Consider the following 23,041-nt stretch of genomic DNA (forward strand, 5'->3'; position numbering starts at 1 on the left):
CACTCGGGCGCCGCAGCGACAGCCCCGCCAGCCGCCATCTTGTCAGCACCGTAGCGGCCGCCACCGACCGCCTGCCGCGCCGGGAGGAGGGGAGGGGCGTGGCCTGCTCTTAAAGGGGCCGCGCCGCGCCGCGCCATCCACACTCCGGGACTGGGATGTTGTCCACCGTGTGGAGGGCTGAGGCGAGCGCGGGTCCTCGGTTCCCTCCTAGAGTTTCCACCTGCCAAGACTCCTTAAAAGTGGGACTGGACTGTGAGCACCTGAGGGCTTTCCTGTGGCGCTCGGAGGGGAGGGGCGCAAAGGACTTTTCTTAGAAGCCGAGGTAAGGAAAAAGCCAAGAATGTTACGAAAAGAAAAAAATTGTGGTTTGGGAGCCGGGGCGGGAAACTGAGAGGACGAACTTGGAGAAGGGGCGCCTTAGCGACTTTGGAAGCCGCGGCCCTCTCCCGTTGACATATCCTTCAAGGCAGCTGAAGGGAGCTGGCGCGGAAGAGCTAACACCCTCTCCCTCTGCCGTGGTCCTGGTTTTAAACGTCTTGGCCCGCGTTCCCGAGTCACATGGAGACAGGAACAGGAAATGCTCGCGCGTTCTCTCACCTCGGCGGTACCCGTCCCTGTAAACATTCGTGGCCAACCCTCTCACCGCGGGCCGTGCGTGCCCTCGGCTTGCTCGGTAAGGACATTCACCCCCAGACCGGAAAACACCTTAAGGAGTTGGGAAGCGGTGTGTCATCGTTGTTGGGTTTTGTTTTTTTTTCTGCCCACTTGTAGCTCCGACAGACGTGTAGCCCAAAAGTTCAGGAAGAGCGAGAGGCAGACGGCGTTGTAAGAAAAAGAGCCGAGAGGGGCCCCTGGGTGGCTCAGTCCGTTAAGCGTCCGACTTCGGCTCAGGTCATGATCTCGCGGTTCAGGGGTTCGAGCCCCGCGTCGGGCTCTGTGTTGACAGCTAGCTCAGAGTCTGGATCCTGTCTCGGATTCTGTGTCTCCCTCTCTCTCTGACCCTCCCCTGCTCACGCTGTCTGTCTCTCTCAGAAATAAATAAAACATTTAAAAAAAAAAAAAAAGAGCCAAGAGGGAAAAACAGCCCGTGTGCTCTCAGCGCCATATGGGCGGCAAGCCAGCTTCTTCTCAAAAAAAGGAGCATTCGCCGCAAGTATCTGGCAGCTTTAGATAACGCTCCCATCAAGTACCTGTGTGTTGAGGGGGATGCAGGTTTAGTTCCTGGCTTGGCCTCTGCGGTTACCGAAGTGCTCGGCACTTGCTAGAGAAGCCCTAAAAGCTCTATCCCCTAAGAGCCTTGACAGTATCTTCATCTCCACCTGACCGATGGAAAAACTCCTGCAAAGCGTTTCTCAGTGAATGACCCAGTGAGTTGAAAACCTCAGTAACTGGGGCGCCTGGGTGGCTCAGTCGGTTGAGTGTCCGACTTCAGCTCAAGTCATGATCTCGCGGTTCGTGGGTTTGAGCCCCGCGTCGGGCTCTGTGCTGACAGCTCAGAGCCTGGATCCTGTTACAGATTCTGTGTCTCCCTCTCTCTGACCCTCCCCTGCTCAGGCTGTCTCTCTCTCAGAAATAAAAACATTTAAAAAAATTTTAAAAAAAAAGAAAGAAAACCTCAGTAACTGTATTTTCTTCCTCTATTGTTAATCCTTAAGCTGCCCCAGACCTCCTCACATCTTTCCCTGACTCCCCGTTTCCAGTCGGGCAAAACTTACTAGTGACCCTCGCTAGCATATCCGATCAAGAATGCCCAAAAGAAGGCCACTATGTTCACGTCTAAAAATCACATGGTCTTTGGGTGGGGCAGCAGGTTGGAAAAGTATTTGTTCCCTGAGGGAATGCCATGACCCCCGGGATTCGAGTTGGGAGTCCAGACACAGGGGGAGAGGCCAGAGAAGGTTAGTCTCAAAGAGGCTTAGTGGTAAACTTTGGGGGGAAAGAGAGGTTTCTGAAGGGAGAAGATTAAGATGGTGACTCAGTTCAGTTAGTTTGGGGCGCTGGATTTGCTAATTACACCTCTTACCCTAATGTAAGTCGAGTCTTTGTTCTTTTCCAGATACAGAGATGTGGTTTCTGAGTGATCCTTTTAAAAATAGAGGGGCACCTGGGTGACTCAGTCGGTTAAGCGTGGATTTCTGCTCAGATCATGATCTCATGGTTCGAGCCCCACGTCGGGCTCTGTGCTGACAGCTGGCTCAGAGCCTGGAGCCTGCTTCGGATTCTGTGTCTCCCTCTCTGTATGACCCTCCCCTGCTCACGCTGTCTCTATTTGTGTCTCTCAAAAATAAATAAAATATTTTTTAAAATTTTTAATGAAATAAACAAACATTAAAAATTTTTCTTTAATAAAAATAAAAAATAGAGATAAGTCAGTTCTTCCTGAGATGATTCTCAGTGACTTTCTATTCCAGTTAAGTAATGTGGAAATCCTTTAGCAGAGGCCTCTCATATCCTGCCTTGATTACCTCTCCAGCCTTCTCTCTTCTTTCTCCTTTGCAAGCTTTACTCCTGCCACACTAAACTAACACACTGAATTGGCTCGTTTAAATTCTGTGCTCTCAGGCTTCCAGAGTTCAGTCTATGCCAAGCCAGGAACACTCTCCATCATTCTTCATCTAGCTAACTCCTGCTCATTTTTCAGATTATTTCATTCTGGAAAATCGTTCCTCATCACCAGTGTTGTGTTTTGTCTTGTTTTTTTTTAAGTTTATGTATTTATTTTTGAGAGAAACAGAGTGAGCAGGGGAGAGGTAGAGAGAGGAGGAAAGAGAAGGAATCCCAAGCAGGCTCTGAGCTGTCAGCACAGAGCCCAACATGGGGCCCAAACTCATGAACTGTGAGATCATGACCTGAACCAAAACCAAGAGTCTGACGCTTAACCAACTGAGCCACCTAGGCAGCACTCCTCATCACCAATTTTGAAGTTAGCTGCCAGTTTTTATGTGTCCATTGGCACCCTGAGTTTTCCTTCTTATCTTAGCAGCTACCACAATGTATTTTAATTTCCTCTTTTTTCCCCTCTTCTTTCTCCCTAAACAATAACTCTCATGCAAGTAGGATTTGTGCATATCTTGTTAAGAGTGACATCCTCAGTCCTGTTAGAATGTCCAGTACATAGTAGATGCTCAATAAATATTTATTGACAAATAAATTATGCTAAAAGAGAACTTGGGTTGCAGAGGAAAGAGAATGCTGGAACTTCTCAGACCGCAAACACATATCCCTGAGGCGCGATTGCCATGGAGAGTGTAAAGACTCAGGATAGCTTGGCTTCCCTGCAGCAAAGGCTTTACAAGCAGTGGAATAATTTAAAGTATTCATATGTTAACATAAATATGGATATATTATACTGAACCCAAGATGTATGTAAATGTTAAGATAAAATAGAAGACTAAAGAAATTTCAAAATCTGCAGGAGTCTGCTACTAGCTCAGATCTCTTAGAGATATATCCTTATATCCTCCTCTGCATTTGGAGCGGTGCCTTAGGTGATGGAGTTCATTGTAAGGATACGTGGAGAAGGCCTGGAAACTGTCAACTGCCATTTAGTCCCTTCACAGATTGGGACATTTTGATAGCTTCACAGAGAACTGGCTAATGGATCGTTATTATTCAGAAATCAACAGCTCCAGTGACCCAGTCATCTTGTCATCCCTTAAAAGCAATCATCTTTTATTCTCTGATGCCTTCTCAGTATGCTTCTCATAGTAAATGCTTGCCAGAGAACGTAACTGATTATATTTGATTTGTCACCACTCACTATCTTTTCCTGTAAAAAAAAAAAAAAAAATTATTAAGAGGCTGTGATGTGCCAGGCTTTGTCTAGGTGTCAAGGTGACAGGGACAAAGAAACAAGCCAGACAAGGGCCCTGCTTTCATGGAGCTTACATTCTGATACGATAACATACAATAAATAAGTCAAGTAGATAATTTTAGTCTGTGTGTTTTGAGTGCTAAGAAAAGACTACACTGGAGTAATATTTAGATTGGATAGTAAAGGAAACTTCTCTAAGAAGGTAAAAGTTAAGCTATAGTAAGGAAGTACCAGGCACACAAAGGCTGGATAAAAAAACATTCTAGCCAGAAAGAATAAGCAAGTGCAATGGGCCTGAGACAGGAACGTAATTGGTGTGTTGAAAGAATAGAAAGTATGGCCGAAGGAGCACCTGGATTACTCAGTCGGTTGAGCGCCTGGGTTACTCAGTCGGTTAAGCGCCTGACTCTTGGTTTCAGCTCAGGTCATGATCTCATCTCATGGTTCGTGGATTTGAGCCCCACATTGGGCTCTGTGTTGACAGTGTGGAGCCTGCTTGGGATTCTCTCTCTTCGTCTCTCTCTGCCCCTCCCCTGCTCATTCTCTCTCTCTCTCTCTCTCTCTCTCTCAAAAAATTAATAAACCTAAAAAATATTTAAAAAAATTTTTAAAGTGTGGCTGCAGCCTAGTGATGGGGGAGAGCAGAGTTGGAAAAGTTGGGCCCCAACAGCCACGGTAAGGAGCCATAATATGGAAGTGTGAAGAAGAGGCCCGTGTAAGGACTCACAGCAAGGAGTGGCATGATCCACTTTACACTTTCTAAAGGTCACTCTGCAAAACAGAGAGTGGGTTTGAGAAAGGCAAGAGTTGAAGTGAGAAGACTTGACAGGTGGTTATTTCAGTAGCTAGGCGAGAGATGATGGTGGCTTGGACTAGCAGAGGAGATGGAGAATAGTGGTTGAATTGGGACATATTTTGGAAGTAAAGCCAACTAGACACTCTGGTGAGGGAGAGAAGGCAGCAGAACAGGAAAGAATCAAGGATAATCCTGGGTTTGGGGTTTGCATCATAGGCTAAATATTGACACTTTTACTGAGAGGGGAAGATTTACAGTTAGACACAGTTTCAAGATAGAAGGAAACAAGAATTCTGAATTCAGACATTCAAATGACCAAGAGACACATGAAAAGATGCTCAACACCACTAATCGTCAGGGAAATGCAAATCAAAAACACAATGAACTGTCCCCTCACACTTGTCTAGTAACAAAAAGACAAGAAATAACGGGTGTTGGCAAGGATGTGGAGAAAAGAGAACCCTCTTGCACTGTTGGTGGGAATGTGAAATCATGCAACCACTGTGGGAAACAGAATGGAGGTTCCTCAGAAAACTAAAAATAGAAATACTATATGACCCAGTAATTCCACTACTGGGTATATACCCAAGAAAAATGAAAACAGTAATTTGAAAAGATTGGGTGCCTGGCGAGCTCAGTCAATAGAGCACATGACTCTAGATCTCGGGGTTGTTGAGTTAAAGCCCCATGTTGGGTGTAGAGCTTACTTTTTAAAAAATGAAAAGAAGGGCACCTGGATGGCTCAGTTGGTTAAGCATTAGCTCAGGTCATGATCTCCTGGTTTGTGCTATTGAGCCCCGTGTTGGGGTCTATCCTGACAGTGAGGAGATATGGTATCTGCCTATATAAAAGAATGAAATCTTGCCATTTGCAACAACATTGGTGGACCTAGAGGGTATTATGCTAAGTGAAATAAAGTCAGAGAAAGACAAACCATATGATTTCACTTACATGAAGAATCTAAAAAACAATGAACACTCTTAAATACAGAGAACAAACTGGTGATTGCTAGAGGGGAGGCTGGTGGAGGGATGGGTGAAATGCATGAATAAGATTAAGAGGTACAAACAAAAAAAATTCTGACATTAATGTACTATAGAGGGGAAATCTAATAGACATCCATGTGGGATCGCCAAGTATGCAACATGAAGAATCTATTTTTGTCTAAGTTTTATTAAACCTAGTCACCTCAGAGGCATTTGGCCTTCTTTTTATTATTATTATTATTTTTTTAAATTTTGAGAGAGAGACAAAGTGAGTATGGGGAAGTGAGGGGCAGAAAGAGGGAGAGAATCCCAAACAGGCTCCGCATTGTCAGTGGAGAAACCAACTCACAAACCTTGAGATCGTGACCTGAGCTGAAATCAAGAGTTGGACGCTTGGAGCACCTGGGTGACAGTCATTTGAGTGGCTGACTTCGGCTCAGGTCACGGTCTCGTGGTTGGTGAGTTCGAGCTCTACCTCAGGCTCTGTGCTGACAGCTCAGAGCCTGGAGCCTTCTTCGGATTCTGTGTCTCCCTTTCTCTCTGCTGCTCTCCGGCTTGTACTCCCTTTTTCTCTCTTAAGTAAATAAACATTAAAAAAAAAAAAAAAAAGAGCTGGACGCTTAACCAACTGAGCCACCCAGGTACTCCTGGCCTTTTTATCTAACCAACCTAGTGGTTGCTTCTTTTGGTTCAGACACTGATTCCTGAGTCAATAAATTTTTCTCTGAGTAACTGAGTCACTGGAGCTCCAGGTATAGCAGCACTAGAGAGAAGAAACCATCTGTGGCAGCCTTCAGCAGTAGGGGAGTAGGGGTATAAGAATAATCCGTGGAAGGAAACCTAGAGAATGTATTGAAAATCTTAGTTTTGTTCCTAGGTCTGCTACTTTTCTAACTATGAGACCTTGGGAAATTCACATAACTTCTCTGAGTCTCATTTTCTACCTCTAAAAGTAAAGTTAATCAAACCTGTCCTGTCTACTTCACACGGGGGCTTTGAAGATCAAGTGAAGGTAGAGAATGATTATTGAGTGCCTCGTTTGTCTACGAGATAATGTAAGTTCTCATTTAATTCACAGAAACTCTGAGATATAAATATCTTTCACAAATGAGAAAAATAAGACTTAGAAAGGTTAAATAATTGTCTTCGATTTACTTCTTCACATGTGCAGGACAGAAGAGAATGAGGTAGGGGTATTCCTTCTCCTGACTCCCTGCCTGTAAGGTCACTCTGGGCTGACTGGCCCTTTGGACCAGAGGTCACAAGTCCTCCTCCCAAGTGGTCTTTCCACACAGCTCTCTCTGGTTCTGGGTTCCAGTAAACCACCCCTGCTCCTTGCTTCCTGCGGTTTCCTGGTATGTTCTCACACTTTTATAAATAGTCCCTTTATTAAGCCTCTTACATGGCCCAATTTGAGAATGCCATCTGTTTCCAGCTGGGACCTTCACTGATATAATAACTTATCCAAGGAGGTATAGCTAGTCAGTGACAGCCAGAATCTCTTTGGTTCAAAAGCCAGTCCTGTTTGATAGCATCCCATTCTTCTCAAGTGGGAAGAGACTTAGTAAACTGTAAAGTACTGTTCAGATATAAGATGTTGTCGGAAAAGACCACCAGAGTTAAAAAGCAAAACAAATTTGGCTGATTTATTTCCAGGCAAAGGAACACACTAGACTAAGGGGGAAAAGAGGTGTTTGTAAGGAAGGGGTTTCATCATTGTTATGCTCACTGAAGATTAAAATAAACCCTCTAAAAGGGCTGGAATAAATCAACAGTCTGTACATGATTGGTTAAAACAACCCCCACACTTCAGTGGTTAGAAAAAAATAAATCTTCAGATAGGTCCTGTAAGGCTCTTGCTTTAGCTGATGAGGGTCATGCAAAGTTCATGGTTTCTTTAACAGCTTTAGCTGTTTAGGAGGGTAGGAGCACAATACAGTATTCAGTGTGCTATCTCCTAGGCAAGCTCTTCTGTAAATGGGAGAACTTCCTTTTACAATACAGATGAAGAAACTAGTACCCAATTATTTTCGATATCATGTCTAAGGTCATCTACACATTTGGCCTTTTGCAGATCTGAATCCAGAACCCTGAATCTCAGTCTACTTTTTTCCTCATGTATTTAATGGGAACTTTTGAGGACTACACCTATGTTATTCTTCTTTTTAAGTCCTCCATAACTAACACATAGCAAATGCTTGAGAAATATTTCCTGAACTGAATCGCTTAGTTCCTCCTGAATTTCTTCGCACTAATTGTCTTAGGCAATTAAGTCTGCTATAACAAAAATACCATAAACTTTGTGACTTAAATGACAAACTCTTATTTTCACAGTTCTGGAGGCTGGGAAGTCCACGATGAAGGTGCTAGTAGATTCAGTATCTGATGAGAGCCTTCCTTCTGATCTGCACACATCCACTTCTTGCATCCACCCTTGGTCCCCCAAAATGTGTGTCCATCTCACTTGCTAAATACATTCATTTCATCCCAACAGCCCCAAAGTTCTTATAGCTCATTCCAGCATAAAGTCTAAAGTGCGAAGTCTTATCTGAATATCATCTAAATCAGATACAGATGAGACTCATCGTCGGGCAGAATTCCTTTCCAGCTCTAAACCTGTGAAACCAAGTGAGTGCATCCACAATACAGTGATAGGGCAGGCATACATAGGCATTTACATTCCAAAAGGAAGATATGGGAAAGAAGAGGACAAACTCAATGAGAGCTTAAAGCCTGAGAATAATCCCCTTTGGCTCTATACTGCCTTTGGCACAGCCTTTTGGGCTCCCAAAAGGGGGTCCAGTTGAGGGCTGCCACTGCTGCACTGTCTTGCCTGAGAAACACCCTCTGGGCTCTAACTGGTNTTGTAACAGGTAATAGCTTCCTCTTTTGAAAGCCTGATGGCACCCCTAATGATCTCAAATTGTTTCCAGGGTCATTTGTTCCCTGTCTTATAGAATAGCTTTTGTTCCAGCCAAACAGCTCTGTGGTCCTGGTCCTATAAAATCCAAGACGTCCAACAGCCTTTCTTCATTCCATCCATCTCCATCCCCTTAAGTTCAAACTGGAGTATCCCTGCTGGAGTGGTCGATTAGTTCTCTGGTTCATATCCACACTAATCTCCTAATCAAATGGTCAGCCAGCCGTACCTTTAGTGTTCTCTTTAAATATGCCTTCTCATTTTTTGTAATGTGGACAGGCTTAGAATTTTCCAAATCTTTAAATTCTGGTTCCTCTTTGCCTAACAGTTCTATCCTCAGTTCATATCTCTTCTCATTTTACCAATAAGCTGTCAGGAGGAACCAAGCACTTCTTCAATACTTGGCTTAGAATCTCAGCTAGATACCAATTTCATCGCTTGTAAACCTTCACAGAGCGCAAGAACAAGATTACAAATCAGCCAACTGCTTTGCTACTTTATAATAAAGATCACCTTTCCTCCTGTTTCCAATAACCTGTTCCTCATTTCTGCCTGAAACCAGAATGGCCTTTACTATCCATATTTCTAGCAACATTCTATTCATGTATGCTCTTAAAAAAAAAAAAAAAAAAGGCATTCTCTCCAGCTCTCTTCTTTCGGAGCCCTCGCCAAAATCACCTTTAGCAATCCCTTCACAGAAATATTGAGTTTTTCCAGCATGCACCCCCCCAATACTAGCCCCCACCCATTACCCACTTCCAAAACTGCTTCCACACTTTTAGGTGTTTGTTATAGGAGTATGCCCACTTCTCTGTACCAATTTTTGACTTAGTTAGCTTGTACTACTGTAACAAAAATATAATAGACTACTTGGCTTAAACACTATTAACCTTCTCAATAAAAGTTATTTTGCTACCAAAAAATGGGTCTGTTCAGAAATAGCAGAGGGATGCCTGGGTGGCTCAGTTGGTTAAGTGTCTAACTTTGGCTCAGGTCATGATCTTACGGTTTGTGAGTTCGAGCCCCACATTGGGCTCTGTGCTAACAGCTCAGAGCCAGGAGCCTGCTTCAGATTCTGTGTGTGTCTCTTTCTGCCCCTGCCTCTCTCTCTCTCTCTCAAAAAATAAACATTTAAAATAAGTTTAGAAATAGCAGAGAATTGCAATTCAGGACATGCAAGCTACAGCAAAACCATACACATATCCAACAAGCAAAGGAGAGGGATGTTATTTTAGGAAGAAGAAAGAAAAAGTCAAGAAGGATTGTTTTGAAAGACCATTGGAGAAAAGCAAGAGTTCAGGGTGATGACTTCTCATTAGCTGGTTGCAGAGGGAGTCAATGTCTTATAGAAGATACAATATACATCTTTTCCCTGTTGGGGCCTGAAATTGAGGATTCTTTCCTGAAGATGATTCTTCTGTTGGGGCCTGTAATAGACACTTCTATTGGGAGTCTATAATTGACAATTCTTCCTATAACTAACATTGAGCGGTGTGTCTGTCCTCTATCTACTTTAGTGAGGTTTTCCTTTGTTAATTTTCATACAACAAACATTTATTTCTCACACTTGCAGGCTGGAAAGTCCAAAATCAAGGCACTGGTAGATTTGGTGTCTACAGCCCTATTACTAGTTTGCAGATGGTGGCCTTCTTGCTATATTGGTGAGAGAGAAGAGTTCTGGTCTTATCCCTCACCTTTTTCTTTGGGGGGGTGGGTGAGGGACAGAGATAGAAGGAGAGAGAATACAGAGCCCTTAGTGGAGCTTGATCTCATGAATCACTTATCTGATTGAGCGGCCCAGGCACCCCTTGGTCTCATCCCCTTATAAAGGTCCAAATCCCCTCAGGAAGCTCCACCTTCATGACTTCATTGAAATCTAATCACACCTTCTAAAGGCCCCACCTTCTAAAACTAACACATTGGAGATTAGGGCTTCAACAGAGGAATTTGAGGAGAACACAAACTTTCAGTCCATAGCACTAATTATGATTACATTTTTCAAAAATTAAAGGAGTTTGTTTAGAGATCATTTATAGATCAGAAGACTAGAAAGAATTAAAGGAATGGGGGCTGCCTATCTATTTTTGGTTAGTAAATGAAGAAAATCATCATGAGAATTAGAATTTACCCCAAAATAATTGCCATCAAGCATTTCTTGCATACCAGAAATGCGCAAGCATTATCTCAATTAATCCTGACAGCAACCCTGCAAGTAAACTCAGATTCTTGGAGGTCAGGATTTGCCAAACTGATATGTGCCCTTATTATCCAATTCTCAGTGAATGCATTCAGGATTCAGAACGCCAAGAGAAATACGTGATGTATTCCTACAGCTAATGTTCTGTCTCAGTCTTCCGTTCTCTCATGGTTTCCGTATTAACTCATTTCAACTTTGCTATTGTTGTTTGGAATCCTTTCTCTGAGCACAACATTGCCAAAAGGAGCAGATGAAAAGCAAGTTTGTAAGTAAGCACTCTGTAAGTAAGGCGATATCCCCTTTATTTTTTAGGACAAGGAACTTCCGCCAGGCCCAGTGGGACCTCTGCCCCCCTCCTCAGGTCACAGGTGAACACCAAGACTAGTTTCAGGTGTGAAGCTCAGGTCTGTCTGCTCCCAGGAGATGGCAGCAGCCGCTGCCACAGCCTCGGCCTGCTGGAGATCGCAGACAGGATTGGTCCTTATGCCTCTTGGCATCCAAGCCTAGAAAATTCTTGGTATTAGAGACCACTTTATGCCTCCCTTGGTTTGCTGAGCTTGGTTGGAGCCGAGGCACAGGGAATGCAGGAACTGGCAATGATTCGTCATCTCATAAGCGCCTGGTTCTTTTGTAAACTCTTTGGTCCGAACTGTGACCTTGAAGCATGTATCGAAGGAGGACCAGGAAGTCTCTGGCCAGGGAAAAGAGCTTCAAAAAGAAACAAATACAGTTGACCCTTGAAGGGGGGTTAGGGGCACCAACCTCCCTCTCCACCCTCTTGCAGTCTGAAATCCATGTAAAACTTTTGACTCCCTAAAAACTTAACTACAAATATCCTATCGTTGACTGGAAGCCTTACCCATAACGTAAACAGTCAATTTACACGTATTTTGTATGTTATGCATATTATATGCTCTATTCTTACAATAAAGTAAGCTAGGAAAAGAAGAAAACATTATTAAAATCGTAAGGAAGAGAAAATACATTTACAGTACTGTATTATATTTATAAAAAAAAATCCACTTATCAGTAGACCCATGCAGTTCAAAGCCGTGTCATTCAAAGCCTGTAGTAATTTAAACACTTACATCCACACAGGTGTGAATGCAGAACCCCAGCTCACAGCTTGGTGCCAGAAAGAGAATATAGATTCTCAACCCAGCCTCCCAGCTACCAGCCAGCTGACCTTGTCACTGACTCTGTCAGAGCTGCAATTTCCTAGCAATCAGCCTCGCGTGGACTCAGTGATGTAAAGTGCCTGCTAATTCTTAAATTATGAGTTACTGTACTTTTATTTTCTGGATTCCGTAAGGTTGGGCCTTCACCCTTTCAGAATTTTAAAAATCCCAGACACAGCAAGTGCTACAGGGCCCAAGTTAATCCCAGGTGAGCGCATATCCTGGTTCGGTGAGCACTGCCAGCTGCCTGGGAGGTGGGCAGGAGTCCCAGGAAATGTCTGAACACCACACGGCCATGGATGAACTGTCAACTGCTGGGGGTTGCTTTGCAAATTACCATGTCTAAATGAGGCTGACAAAATAATATTCCAAAAAGCAACTAACACCAATTCCTAGTGTTTTTGGAACCAGAAGTCCTTTTGGGAAAAGTGAGACAGGCTCAGAAAAAATTATCCCACTCCTCTGGGTAGAAATGTTTGAGGTTAAGGGGCACCTGGGTGGCTCAGTCATTTGAGTGCTGGGCTCTTCATTTTGCCTCAAGTCATGATCCTAGGGTCATGGAATCAAGCTCCATGTCAGGGTCCACACTGAGTGTGGAACCTGCTTAAGATTCTCTCTCTCCTTGTGCCCCTCTCCCCTACTCATGCTCTGTCTCTCTAAAATTAAAAAATAATAATAAGTAAATAAAAAATTTTTTTAAATAAAAGAAATGTTTGAGGTTAAGAGAATTCTTAAGTCATGATCTGTCGGTGCTTCTGTCCTATTGTTACAACCAGGAGCTCAGCATGGTTTTTGTGAAAGAGAAAATGGAACTCACCCCTCTCATTTCCTCCCTGCTTCATCCTCCTTGTTCTGCCCTTCATCAGCTGGACTGCTTCAACTTGGATCCATTCATTTGGTAAATACTTACTGGTCCCCTACTATGTGCCAGGTGCTGGGAATATACCTAGCTATTAAGGAGGTCACAGTCAACTAGTCAGATATGAAATGGGTTAAGCATACAAAGTACCCAGAAAGGATCAGCATAGAAATATAAAATACAAAGTAGCAATAGTCCTTATCTCCATAAGGCCACAGGCCAGATATCTTTACTAAACCTAGAAAATAGTAGATTCATCTAGAGTAGGCCTACAGGTGTTGGCCCTTGCAAGTCTGTCAAGGCCACTTCTCTTTCCCCTTTCACATGAAAGTCATCATATGAGAATTTCTTTCTGAGTTAAGAAACTGGATCCAGAAAGCCACTTTTTTTTTTTATGTTTATTTTTGAGAGAGAGAGAATGAGTAAGGGAGGGGCAGGGTGTGGGAGACAGAGGATCCCAAGCAGACTCTGTGCTGACAGCACAGAGCCCAATGCAAGGCTTGAACTCATGAACCGTGAGATCATGACCTGAGCCAAAGTCAGACATTTAACCAACTGAGCCACCCAGGCACCCCCTGGGTGAAAGAGAGCCACTTTAAATGGAAATATGTATATGTCACCTGACATGAAAGGATCAGGCTGACTGGGGACAGCTTCTTTATGTTTTCTGCATTAGAACATCAGCACAGGTGACGGTCAGGGTAAAGAAGTTTCAGTGTTAACTGAAACAGAGAGAACTACAAAATGACCGAAATAGAAGAGCCTAGTGATAGCGAGTTCTAAACGGCTCTACACTAGAAAAGAGAACCAGATCCAGCATGCAGAGCAGGTCAGAAAGTAAGGGAACAGGGAACTCAGCTGAGCTACACAGTACAACGAACAAACACAAAGGAAGCAAACCAGTTCTCCGGGTTCCCCAACATCTCAGATCAATCGGAGGTCAACTGAAGCTTGTCTTCAGAGAGACACCAGATGCCTTCATAATGTTGGAATAAGGCCAAATAATTTCTCAAATGCAAATTTCTATAGAGACCTTTCTTACAGTGATAATTTTCATTTATTTTCTTCATGTATATTTCCAAGGAAGCTCAAAATTACCTCCTGTCCCTCCACCTCTACAACCAACTTCCGGCAATGCCGGTTACTAAGTATACAGCACAAAGGTTGAGAACCTCTGTCCTTTGGCCTAATTTTATGAAGTTTAATGTTCAGGTCACTGCTCTCAGAGCCCAAAAAATAACCAGCATTATATTAGGATTCTCTGGTGAGCACATTCAAAGAGATGCCTCTAAGCAGTGGCTCTCATTCTTGGCTGCATTTTGGAATCACATGGGGAACTTTTAAAACTTCCCACACCATATCCCCAGTTACATGTTAGGGGTGGGACCTAGGCATTGATCTATTCATTTTAAGTTCCTCAAAAGGTTTCTCTTTTTTTCCTTTCCCTTACAATTATGGATTCCCTTACAATTTATTTACCAAAGACGCTGGCTGGGGGCTGGTTCTGCCAGCCAGGTGCTTAGTTTCTCGAAAGATTTCTATGTGCAGCCACGGTTGAGAATGTTTCCCCCTTCTGCTCAGCAGGAAGCTGTTGGTACCTGGCAGCTACTTCTTCTCCCTTTGGAATTTCTCCTGAGCAGTAAGCATCAGGAAACCAGATGCTGCAGTGGCAGCTCATTTGGACCTCCACTCAGTCCTAAGATTCCCATTTTGCCTTCCCCACCTTGTCGACCAGGTCTACAATGAAAATTATTTGGTACTTAAAATTGTATTTCTTTTTTTTTAAATGTTTTTTTATTTCTGAGAGAGAGAGAGAGAGCGTGAGAAGGGGAGGGTCAGAGAAAGAGGGAGACACAGAATCTGAAACAGGCTCCAGCCTCTGAGCTGGCTGTCAGCACAGAGCCCGACATGGGGTTTGAACCCATGAACCTCAAGATCATGACCTGAGCTGAAGTCGGACGCTTAACCAACTGAGCCACCCAGGTGCTCCTAAAGTTATATTTCAAAGAGAATTGATAACAGGTGATGCCAGTGTAAGTGGCATGCTCTGGAGACCTCACATTCATCCTAAAAGCAAACAGAAATGCTTCTTTAAATCTCCCACACTAAGTCTTTTTCCTCTCCTCCTTCTTTACCCATTTTTGTCTTCCCCTCTCTTCCTACCTATCTCCTTCACTGCTCTCCTGCACTATCACTGTCTCTCTGTTCCTGTTCTTCTTACGCCTTGTTTATCTTTCATTACCTTCTGCATCTCCCTGTTCCTGCTGCATCTGACTTGACTCCTTTCACTCTTTATTATCTTGTCTCCCCCTTACCCATAACACACACCTCTCTCCTCTGTTTCATCATCTTTTCCACTTGCTGCTCCTTAACGGACTAAACTATAGAACAAAGCCATTGTCAGATATTTATAATTACTGAATAAGATATTTGTTGTTACCTTTAAAAGCAGGTCAGTCGTGGGGCACCTAGCTGGCTCAGCTAGTAGAGCATGTGACCCTTGATCTCCAGGTTGTGAGTTTGAGCCCCACATTGGGCGTAGAAATTACTTAAATAAAAGCAATTAAGTTCTGAAAATGCTGTATTTGTCTCTCCAAGGAGAAAGAAAAAAAAAACTTGCTCATAGCATTCTTTAAGTACTAACTATAATAATTATTTTTCTGATAACTTCCTTTATTGACCTAAGATTACTTTTTTCATGTAGTTCAGTGACCCTCAATACAAAAATGGTTCTTTGTTCTTCCACAATCTGGACAACCGTAGCTAACATCACCTTAAAAAGAGAAACAAACTAAAAACAGTAGTTGAGTGTATGCACCCTGAATTGCATATTCAGTTGCAAAATCATTATCATTATTATTGTAATTGCAGAGAGGAGGCATTTAAATAATTGTTCAAAGTATCTTCTCAAGGAACTAAGTAAATCAGGGCCAGCTGTCACAAACCAACCTACAATAATAATCCTGTATGTGCATCCTCAGTATTCATAGCAACTCTACAGTAACAAATTTGTGCATTCATCCAATGTCCTTAAACAACCTAAAAAATAACAAACAAACCTTGATCAAACCCAGTGTCTCACTTGGTAGTTGACCTATGTTTTTAAGCAATGTCCCTGAACAACCTTAGAATCAGAAGCCACCAAACAGAAATTGCACCACCAATTCAATGACAAAAGGGGGGGGGGAGCAACAATTCTAGGCACACAAGTAGAGTGGAAGCAGGGTAGACAGACCAGCAGACAACTAAAACACTTAGGAGAAATATCCACAAGGACAGACAAAGATTGACTTGAAACTTGTAAACAAACGGGAGCTATGAGAAAAGAGGAAAGGTCTTGTTTTTAGTTTAGTGAAATCAGCCAAAAGTATTTGAGATTTTTCTCTTCCCAAGATGCAGCTGTAAAATGACTAATAGGAATTAAGTGAGCCTGCACCAAGAACTGAATGTGCCACTTCACTGGGAACAGAAAATGTTCCCCTGATAGAGGCTGTCCTCTCTGATTAGTACCTTGGGTATTTTAAAGAGGATCAGCCAGACACAGATACAGTGCATTTACAAAGAACAAGAATTATCCAAGCATCTTGGCAACTTTTCCCCATATCATTGGTACTTTGGGATCATGTTTATGTCTTTAATTCCATGTCCCTGAAGAAACTCAGGAGTGAAGGAAAAAGGAAGAGGGAGAAACAATTTCATGCCACGTTGTTTTTTACTTGCTGGGCTGTTGTGTTCTAGGAGGAGTCTTCTTGCAGAAGACTTGGCCTGAGCAATTTAAGAAGGGTGAATGACCAGTACTTAAGAAAGATAGTAACTGCTCTGAACCAGCCTTCTCAGGGTCTAAAAATCACACAACTAGTTGTAATGGGTCAATATGATTTGCATATTTGCATATCCCCAACTAAAATCATGTTTGCTACACACAGTCTCATCCTGTTTCAGTAATTAAAATTTTTTTTCTACAAAAGTATCAGAAGGGGTACTGATTGACATTTTCAAAGACGTTTCAAGGCACAATCTGTGTATTTTTTTTCCTCATTGTAAAAGTAAGACACCAACATAAAAATAAATTCAAACTTCAAAAAAATTTAAATTGGAAGGGCACCTGGGCAGCTCAGTTGGTTAAGCTGCTGACTTCGGCTCAGGTCATGATCTTATGGTTTATGAGTTCAAGCCTGGCATTGGGCTCTCTGCTGTCAGTACAGAGCCCGCTTTGGATCCTCTGCCCCCCTCTCTCTCTGGGATCCCCTGTCTCCATCATTCTCTGCCTCTCCCCCACTTGTATACACTCTCTCTTTAAAAATTATTTTTTAAAGTTTAAAATGGAAAGAAAAATCTTCTCACTCTTATCCCAAGATAAGCGCTGTTAACTATTTGTGTATTCTTTTTACATGCGCGTATATAATGTATACACCATCTTTACACAAAGCAAATCATATAATATACAATGTCCTATTGTGAGATAATAGCAAATATACACATTGGTTTCTAACCCTCAGTTCCCTGCACAGAGCTCCTAAAGCCCTTGTAAATTTCTAAGTGATAAGAGCACCAGTAGCATCTTTTGTTCTTATATTAGGTCTTTGATCCCACTTCCTGACTCAAATTCCGAAATCCCTTTGAATTTCCTGTCAGTGTCTTTTGTTGTAGTGAGGTGGGCTCCTGGATGGCACCTGAATGGGGGCTGATCCCCAGAAAGACCAGGCCGTGATTATAAGCTTGGAATTTTCAGCCCCACCCCTCACTCTCCAAAGAAGGGGACAAGGGCTAGAAATGGAATTAATGATTGATGATGCCTTCATGTTGAAGCCTCCATGAAAATCCCAATAGTATGGAGTTCAGAGAGCTCCCAGATTGGTGAACAAACCCAGTTAACAGGTGGTTGACACAGCCCAACTCATTAGGGGACAGAAGATCCTGCACTTGGGACCCTCCCAGACCTCCCTTTATATATCTCTTCTTTTTTTTTATACATTTTTTTTATATATCTCTTCATCTGGCTGCTCTTCTATATCCTTTACATTATCCTTTATAATATAATAAACTGGTAGACATAGTGTTTCCCTGAGTTCTGTGAGCTGTTCTAGCAAATAATCAAGTCCAAAGGGATTCGAAGTCATGGGAACCTCTGATTTATAGCCAAGACAGAAGTTTGGCTTAGGTGGATAACCTAAGGACCTACTACTTGAGATTGGCATCTGAAGTCAGGAGCAATCAGATGAAACTGAGCGCCTCACCTGTGGGATCTTACTCTATCTCTAGGTAGATACTGCCAGAATTGAATTAAATTGCAGGATACCCAGCTGGTGTCACAGATAATTGGTTGGTATGGGAAAAACTCCCACATATTTGGTATCAGAGTATTGTGAGTGTGGTAGTAGTGTGAGAGCAAAGGACACACAGGAAGAAGACTGGGTTTTTCCTAAACACCCATACCTTGCTTCATTCACTTAGTAATATGTCAGAAATATTTCCATGTCAGCACATATAGGTTTTCCAAGATCTTTTAATCACTGGATATACTGTAATTTATGTAATCATTGTTCCATTGAGGAACTTTTAAATAATTTTCACTTAGGGGCACCTGGGTGGCTTAGTCGGTTAAGCGTCCGACTTTCGCTTAGGTCATGATCTCGCGGTTCGTGGGTTCAAGCCCTGCATCGGGCTCTGTGCTGACTGCCAGCTCAGAGCCTGGAGCCTGTTTCAGAGTCTGTGACTCCCTCTCTCTCTGACCCTCCCCTGCTCACACTCTCTCTCTCTCTCTCTCTCCTGGAAATAAATAAAAAAACATTAAAAACATTTTAAATAATTTTCACTTATTGTTATGATAAAAAATGTTTCCATGAATATCCTTATATGTATCATTGGGAACTTGTGTGACTCTATCTGTAAATTCCCTTAAGTGAAATTGATAGGTCAAAATATGTGCACATTTAACATTGGATTAGATGTTCCCATATTGTAACCCCAAAATAGTTGTTTAGTACACATTTCCATCAATAGTACAAGTTCACTTATATCCTTCCCAAAACTGAGTTTTATCAAACTTGCAACTTTTTATCAGCCTTATAGGTAAAATAGTATCACATTGTTGTGATTTGCACCTTCTAAGCACTAGTGAAGTTGTGGGGGTTCCCTCCCCCCACCAAGTAGTTTTTGCCATTCTTACTTTATGAAATAGTTGGCCATATTCTTTGCCCATTCTTCTGTTTTTCTTATAAAACTGTTAAGCTTTCTTTATATAATAAATAAGAACTTATTTTCTTGGGTTTCAAATATTTTTTCTATTTACAGAGTTTTCTTGTCACTGTTGTCATATTAGTTTTTACCATATGAAAGTTTTTTTAATTTTTTTTATGTCTTCATTTTATTTTGAGAGACTGAGACAGAGAGTGAGCAGGGGAGGGGCAGAAAGAGAGAGGGAGACACAGAATCTGAAGCAGGCTCCAGGCTCCGAGCTGTCAGCACAGAGCCCCATGCAGGGCTTGTACCCACAGACCGTGAGATCATGGCCTGAGCTGAAGTCGGACACTTAACTGACTGAGCCATCCAGGCGCCCCTAAAAGTTTTTTTTTTTTTATTTAACTTTATTTTTAAGTAGGCTTCACGCCCAGCGCAGAGCCCAATGCGGGGTTTAACCTCACAACCCCGAGATCAAAACCTGAGCTGAGATCAAAACTCAGATGCTTAACTGAGTGAGCCACCCAGGCACCCCCACCATATGAATGTTTTAAATGTTTTATACCAAAGCATTTATCAACATTTTCCTGTTTTGGTTTCTGAATTTTGTCTGTGTTTTAATTATTAGCCCTCTTGCTTGATGGGTCTCTTTATATGGTTGCCACTTTAATGCACCAGGGCTTGGTTTGAATTCCACTATGTCATATGGTATAGGTTAAACAATTAGATTTTACTACAGAAAGAGGAAACTTACAAAGTCAAGGTCATTAAGAGAAGGGAGGATCCTCTTATTGTCCCTGGCTGACCTGCTGACCTTCCGGAATGGTTTGTGTTCCAGGGAAGGGAACTCTGCCTCTCTTTTGATCTCTTTTTTGTATAGAACAGGTAAGTGTGAGAGTCAGCCTAATCAGTGAAAGGAAGAATCAGACTGTCTTGGCATTAGGCAGCCAGGGTGTTAGTGCAAGCTTTCTACCAGAGTTGCCTGGGAAACACACAGAACTGCCCAGCATCCAGGCTTTGGGGCCCATGGGATGTTATACAAGCAAAGCCAGTGGTCCCATGGGAAGCTGAGCTTGTGGACAGCTCCTCAGCCTGGGAGAAACCGCTTCTCTTGGGCTCCATCCCCCCCATACCTGGTTTGTGCTAGCTTGCTGTCCATGCAGTGCCGAATGAGCACCCCGATCCGTTTACAACAAGCCTACTCTCTGTGTCACATTAGTTAAGGAGTTAGGGAATGGAGGTGAGTTGGACTCATTTTTTATTCCCAACTTTTTACTTTGAAAATTTTCAGACCCACAAAGGTTAAAAGAATGACAACGACTGCCTTTATATTCTTCACCTGGATTCACCAATTGTTAACATTTTGTCATCTCTGCTGTCTCTTTCTATGAGTACACATTTTTATGCACTGAAGCATTTGAAAGTAAGTTGAATACTTTATGATGGTTCACTAAAATAATTCAGTATACATTTCCTAAAAATAAAGGCCTTATCCCACATAACTGCAATGCCATTTTCAGACATAGGAAAATTAATGGTTCAGTATCTTTAATTCCACATTGAAATTTCTCTAATTGTCCTAAATGTCTTTTATGGCCATCTTTTTTTGTTTCATCTAAGATCTTAACAAGGTCCAGACATTACATTTGGTTCTATCTCTAGTCCAGTGCACTGAGGTGAACATCCAGCTTTTCATTGTCGTGACTGGGGGTACTACTGTTATCTAGTGTATAGGGACCATGGATACCTGCTAAGTATCCTATAATACACAGGCAATCCCCTACCACCACACACACACACTGAAGAATTAGATGATTCAAAATGTCAACTAGTGTTGAGATTAAAAAACCTCTCTAGTCTAATCTAGAACAGTCTACTCACTTTTTTGTTGTTGCTTTTCAGGACACTGACTTGTAATACCCAGGCCAGTTGTAATGTAGAATGTCCCATGCTCCAGGATTTCTGGTTTCCTCGTGATTCGTTTCCATTTGAACATATTTGGCAAGAATATTACTTAGATCATTGTAACGGTTAGCTATTACTACATACCAGCCCACCCCCAAACTCAGTGGCATTCTATTAACGACCATTGACTAGGTAGTTTTGCTGATATGGGCTGGGCTCAACTGATTTTGACCGCACTCATTCATGGGTCTGCAGTCATTTGGCAGATTGACTGGGGGCTGGCTGGTCTAGGATGACATCAGCTAGGGTGACTGGGCTCGGCTCCACTGATTTATCACATTTAGCAGGCTAGCCCTGGCCTATTCTCACGGAAGAAGAAGGATCTGAAGGAAAGTGGAAGCATGTAATGTCTATCAAGGCCTAGGCTTAGAACTGGCACTCTGTCACTTCAATTGCATTATATGGGCCAACTAAGATAACAAGGCCAGCCTATATTTCAGGTGGTAGAGAAATAAACTCTACCTCTTGATGGTAGTTGCTGCAAAGTGACACTGCAAGGGGTGTGGACAGTGGGGAAAGAATCTGGGTCTATTGTAGTCAATCGATCAAAGTTATTGTCTACCTCTTATTGCATCATATCAGGAGGTATATAATGTCAGCTTGTCCACTATTAGTGATGTTAAGTTTGATACTTGATTAAGTGGTAACTGACAGCTCTCGTTTGGAAAACGATATCTTTTGTATATGTGGGTGATGCTTTGGTGCACTGCTGCTGTCCTATCTCTGTTCTGTTAGCCACTGTTTTAGTTTCCTAGGGCTGCTGTAAGGAAGTACCCACAAATTGGGTGGCTAAAACAACAGAAATTTATTGTCTCATAGTTCTGAAGGAAAGAAGTATAAAAACAGTGTGTCGGCAGGGGCTCCCTGTGAAACTTTAGGAGAGAATTCTTCCCTGCCTCTTCCAGCTTCTGGTAGCCCCAGACATTCCTTGTCTGGGAACTTGTCTGCAACTGCAGCACTTTACTTCAGCCACCATATCCCCATGGCATTCTTCCTGTGTCTCTGTGTCTTCACATGACCATCTTCTATAAGGACACCAGTCATACTGGATTAGAGATCTCATCGTAACTAATTACATATACAATGACCCTATTTCCAAATAACATCACATTCTAGGGTCCTAGGGGTAGGACTTCAACATACCTTTCTTGGGAAACATAATTCAACCTATAACACCCATCAACCCTTCACCCAAAGGTTTTATCATCCACTCATAGTCCTTGATTGAATGATTTCTTACATTGGGGATTGCATAACTGTTTTTCTTAAGCCTCATCATTTCTTTAACATTTATTAGCTGGCATTCTTCTGTAAAGAAGAGGGCTTTATTTTCCTATTTCTTTCCCATCTCTTCTTTCCTCCCCCCTCCCCTTTTTTTAATGTTTATTTTTGAGAGAGAGAATGAGAATATGAGTGGGGGAGGAGCAGAGAGAGAGGGAGACACAGAATCTGAAGCAGGCTCCAGGCTCTGAGCTGTCGGCACAGAGCCCGACCCTGGGCTTGAACCCACAAACCATAAGATCATGACCTGAGCTGAAGCTGGAAGCCCAACTGACTGACCACCCAGGCGCCCCTCCCTCCCCCTTTTAAGTCCCTTTGAATGTGTGGCTTTTTCTTTTTATACACCATCATTTTTATATAGCCATACAAACAAAATTTTGGTGATCTGATTGTCTCCAATTTGGCTAGTGAGAGTCCATAAAGTCAACTCTTAGAGAAAAAAGCACAATAAGTATTTAAACTTCTATCAAATTTAAATTTCTTTTTTTAAATTTTTTAATGTTTATTTATTTTTGAGAGGACAGAGTGCAAGCAGGAGAGGGCCAGAGAGAGAGAGAATCTGAAGCAAGCTTCAGGCTCCAAAATGTCAGCACAGAGCCCAATGCGGGGCTTGAACTCACACACCCAGAGATCACGACCTGAGCTAAAGTTGGACACTTAACTGACTGAGCCACTCAGGTGTCCCTAAAATTCTTATTAAATTGTAATGTGACTACTCCCACTAATCTATCCCAGAGGACCTACCTCTGCTGTCCCAATAAGTCAGGGCTTATATTTTTCTCCCTGGGGAGGCTATGTGATTGTTCCACATGGGAAAGGTCTCATCACCATTCCTAAAGTACAGCCATTAAAAAAAAAAAAAACC

General features: G+C 42.5%; 1 protein-coding gene and 1 long non-coding RNA gene across 3 annotated transcripts in view; one reads left to right on the plus strand and one right to left on the minus strand.

Annotated features, from left to right (window-relative positions):
- MKLN1 (muskelin 1) overlaps window positions 1–23,041 on the minus strand; it is a 331,507-nt gene that overhangs the window by 181,141 nt on the left and 127,325 nt on the right. Inside the window, exon 1 of one of the 2 annotated variants that reach the window (XM_077770722.1) lies at window positions 1–152. The exons of the other annotated variant lie outside the window; for it this stretch is intronic. Coding sequence (XP_077626848.1) covers window positions 1–137 — 137 coding nt within the window. The 5' untranslated portion in view covers window positions 138–152. Of the gene's footprint in view, window positions 153–23,041 lie in introns of those variants that run through there. 2 annotated transcript variants of the gene reach the window in all.
- Window positions 144–23,041, plus strand: part of LOC144237034 (uncharacterized) — a 27,487-nt gene continuing 4,589 nt past the window's right edge. The window contains exon 1 of the long non-coding RNA XR_013336739.1: window positions 144–673. This is a non-coding gene — a long non-coding RNA (uncharacterized LOC144237034). The remainder of the gene's footprint in view (window positions 674–23,041) is intronic.

The sequence above is a fragment of the Crocuta crocuta genome, unplaced genomic scaffold (assembly GCF_008692635.1).
Source record: "Crocuta crocuta isolate KB4526 unplaced genomic scaffold, BGI_CrCroc_1.0 scaffold266, whole genome shotgun sequence".
In the NCBI taxonomy this organism is placed as follows: Eukaryota; Metazoa; Chordata; class Mammalia; order Carnivora; family Hyaenidae; genus Crocuta; species Crocuta crocuta.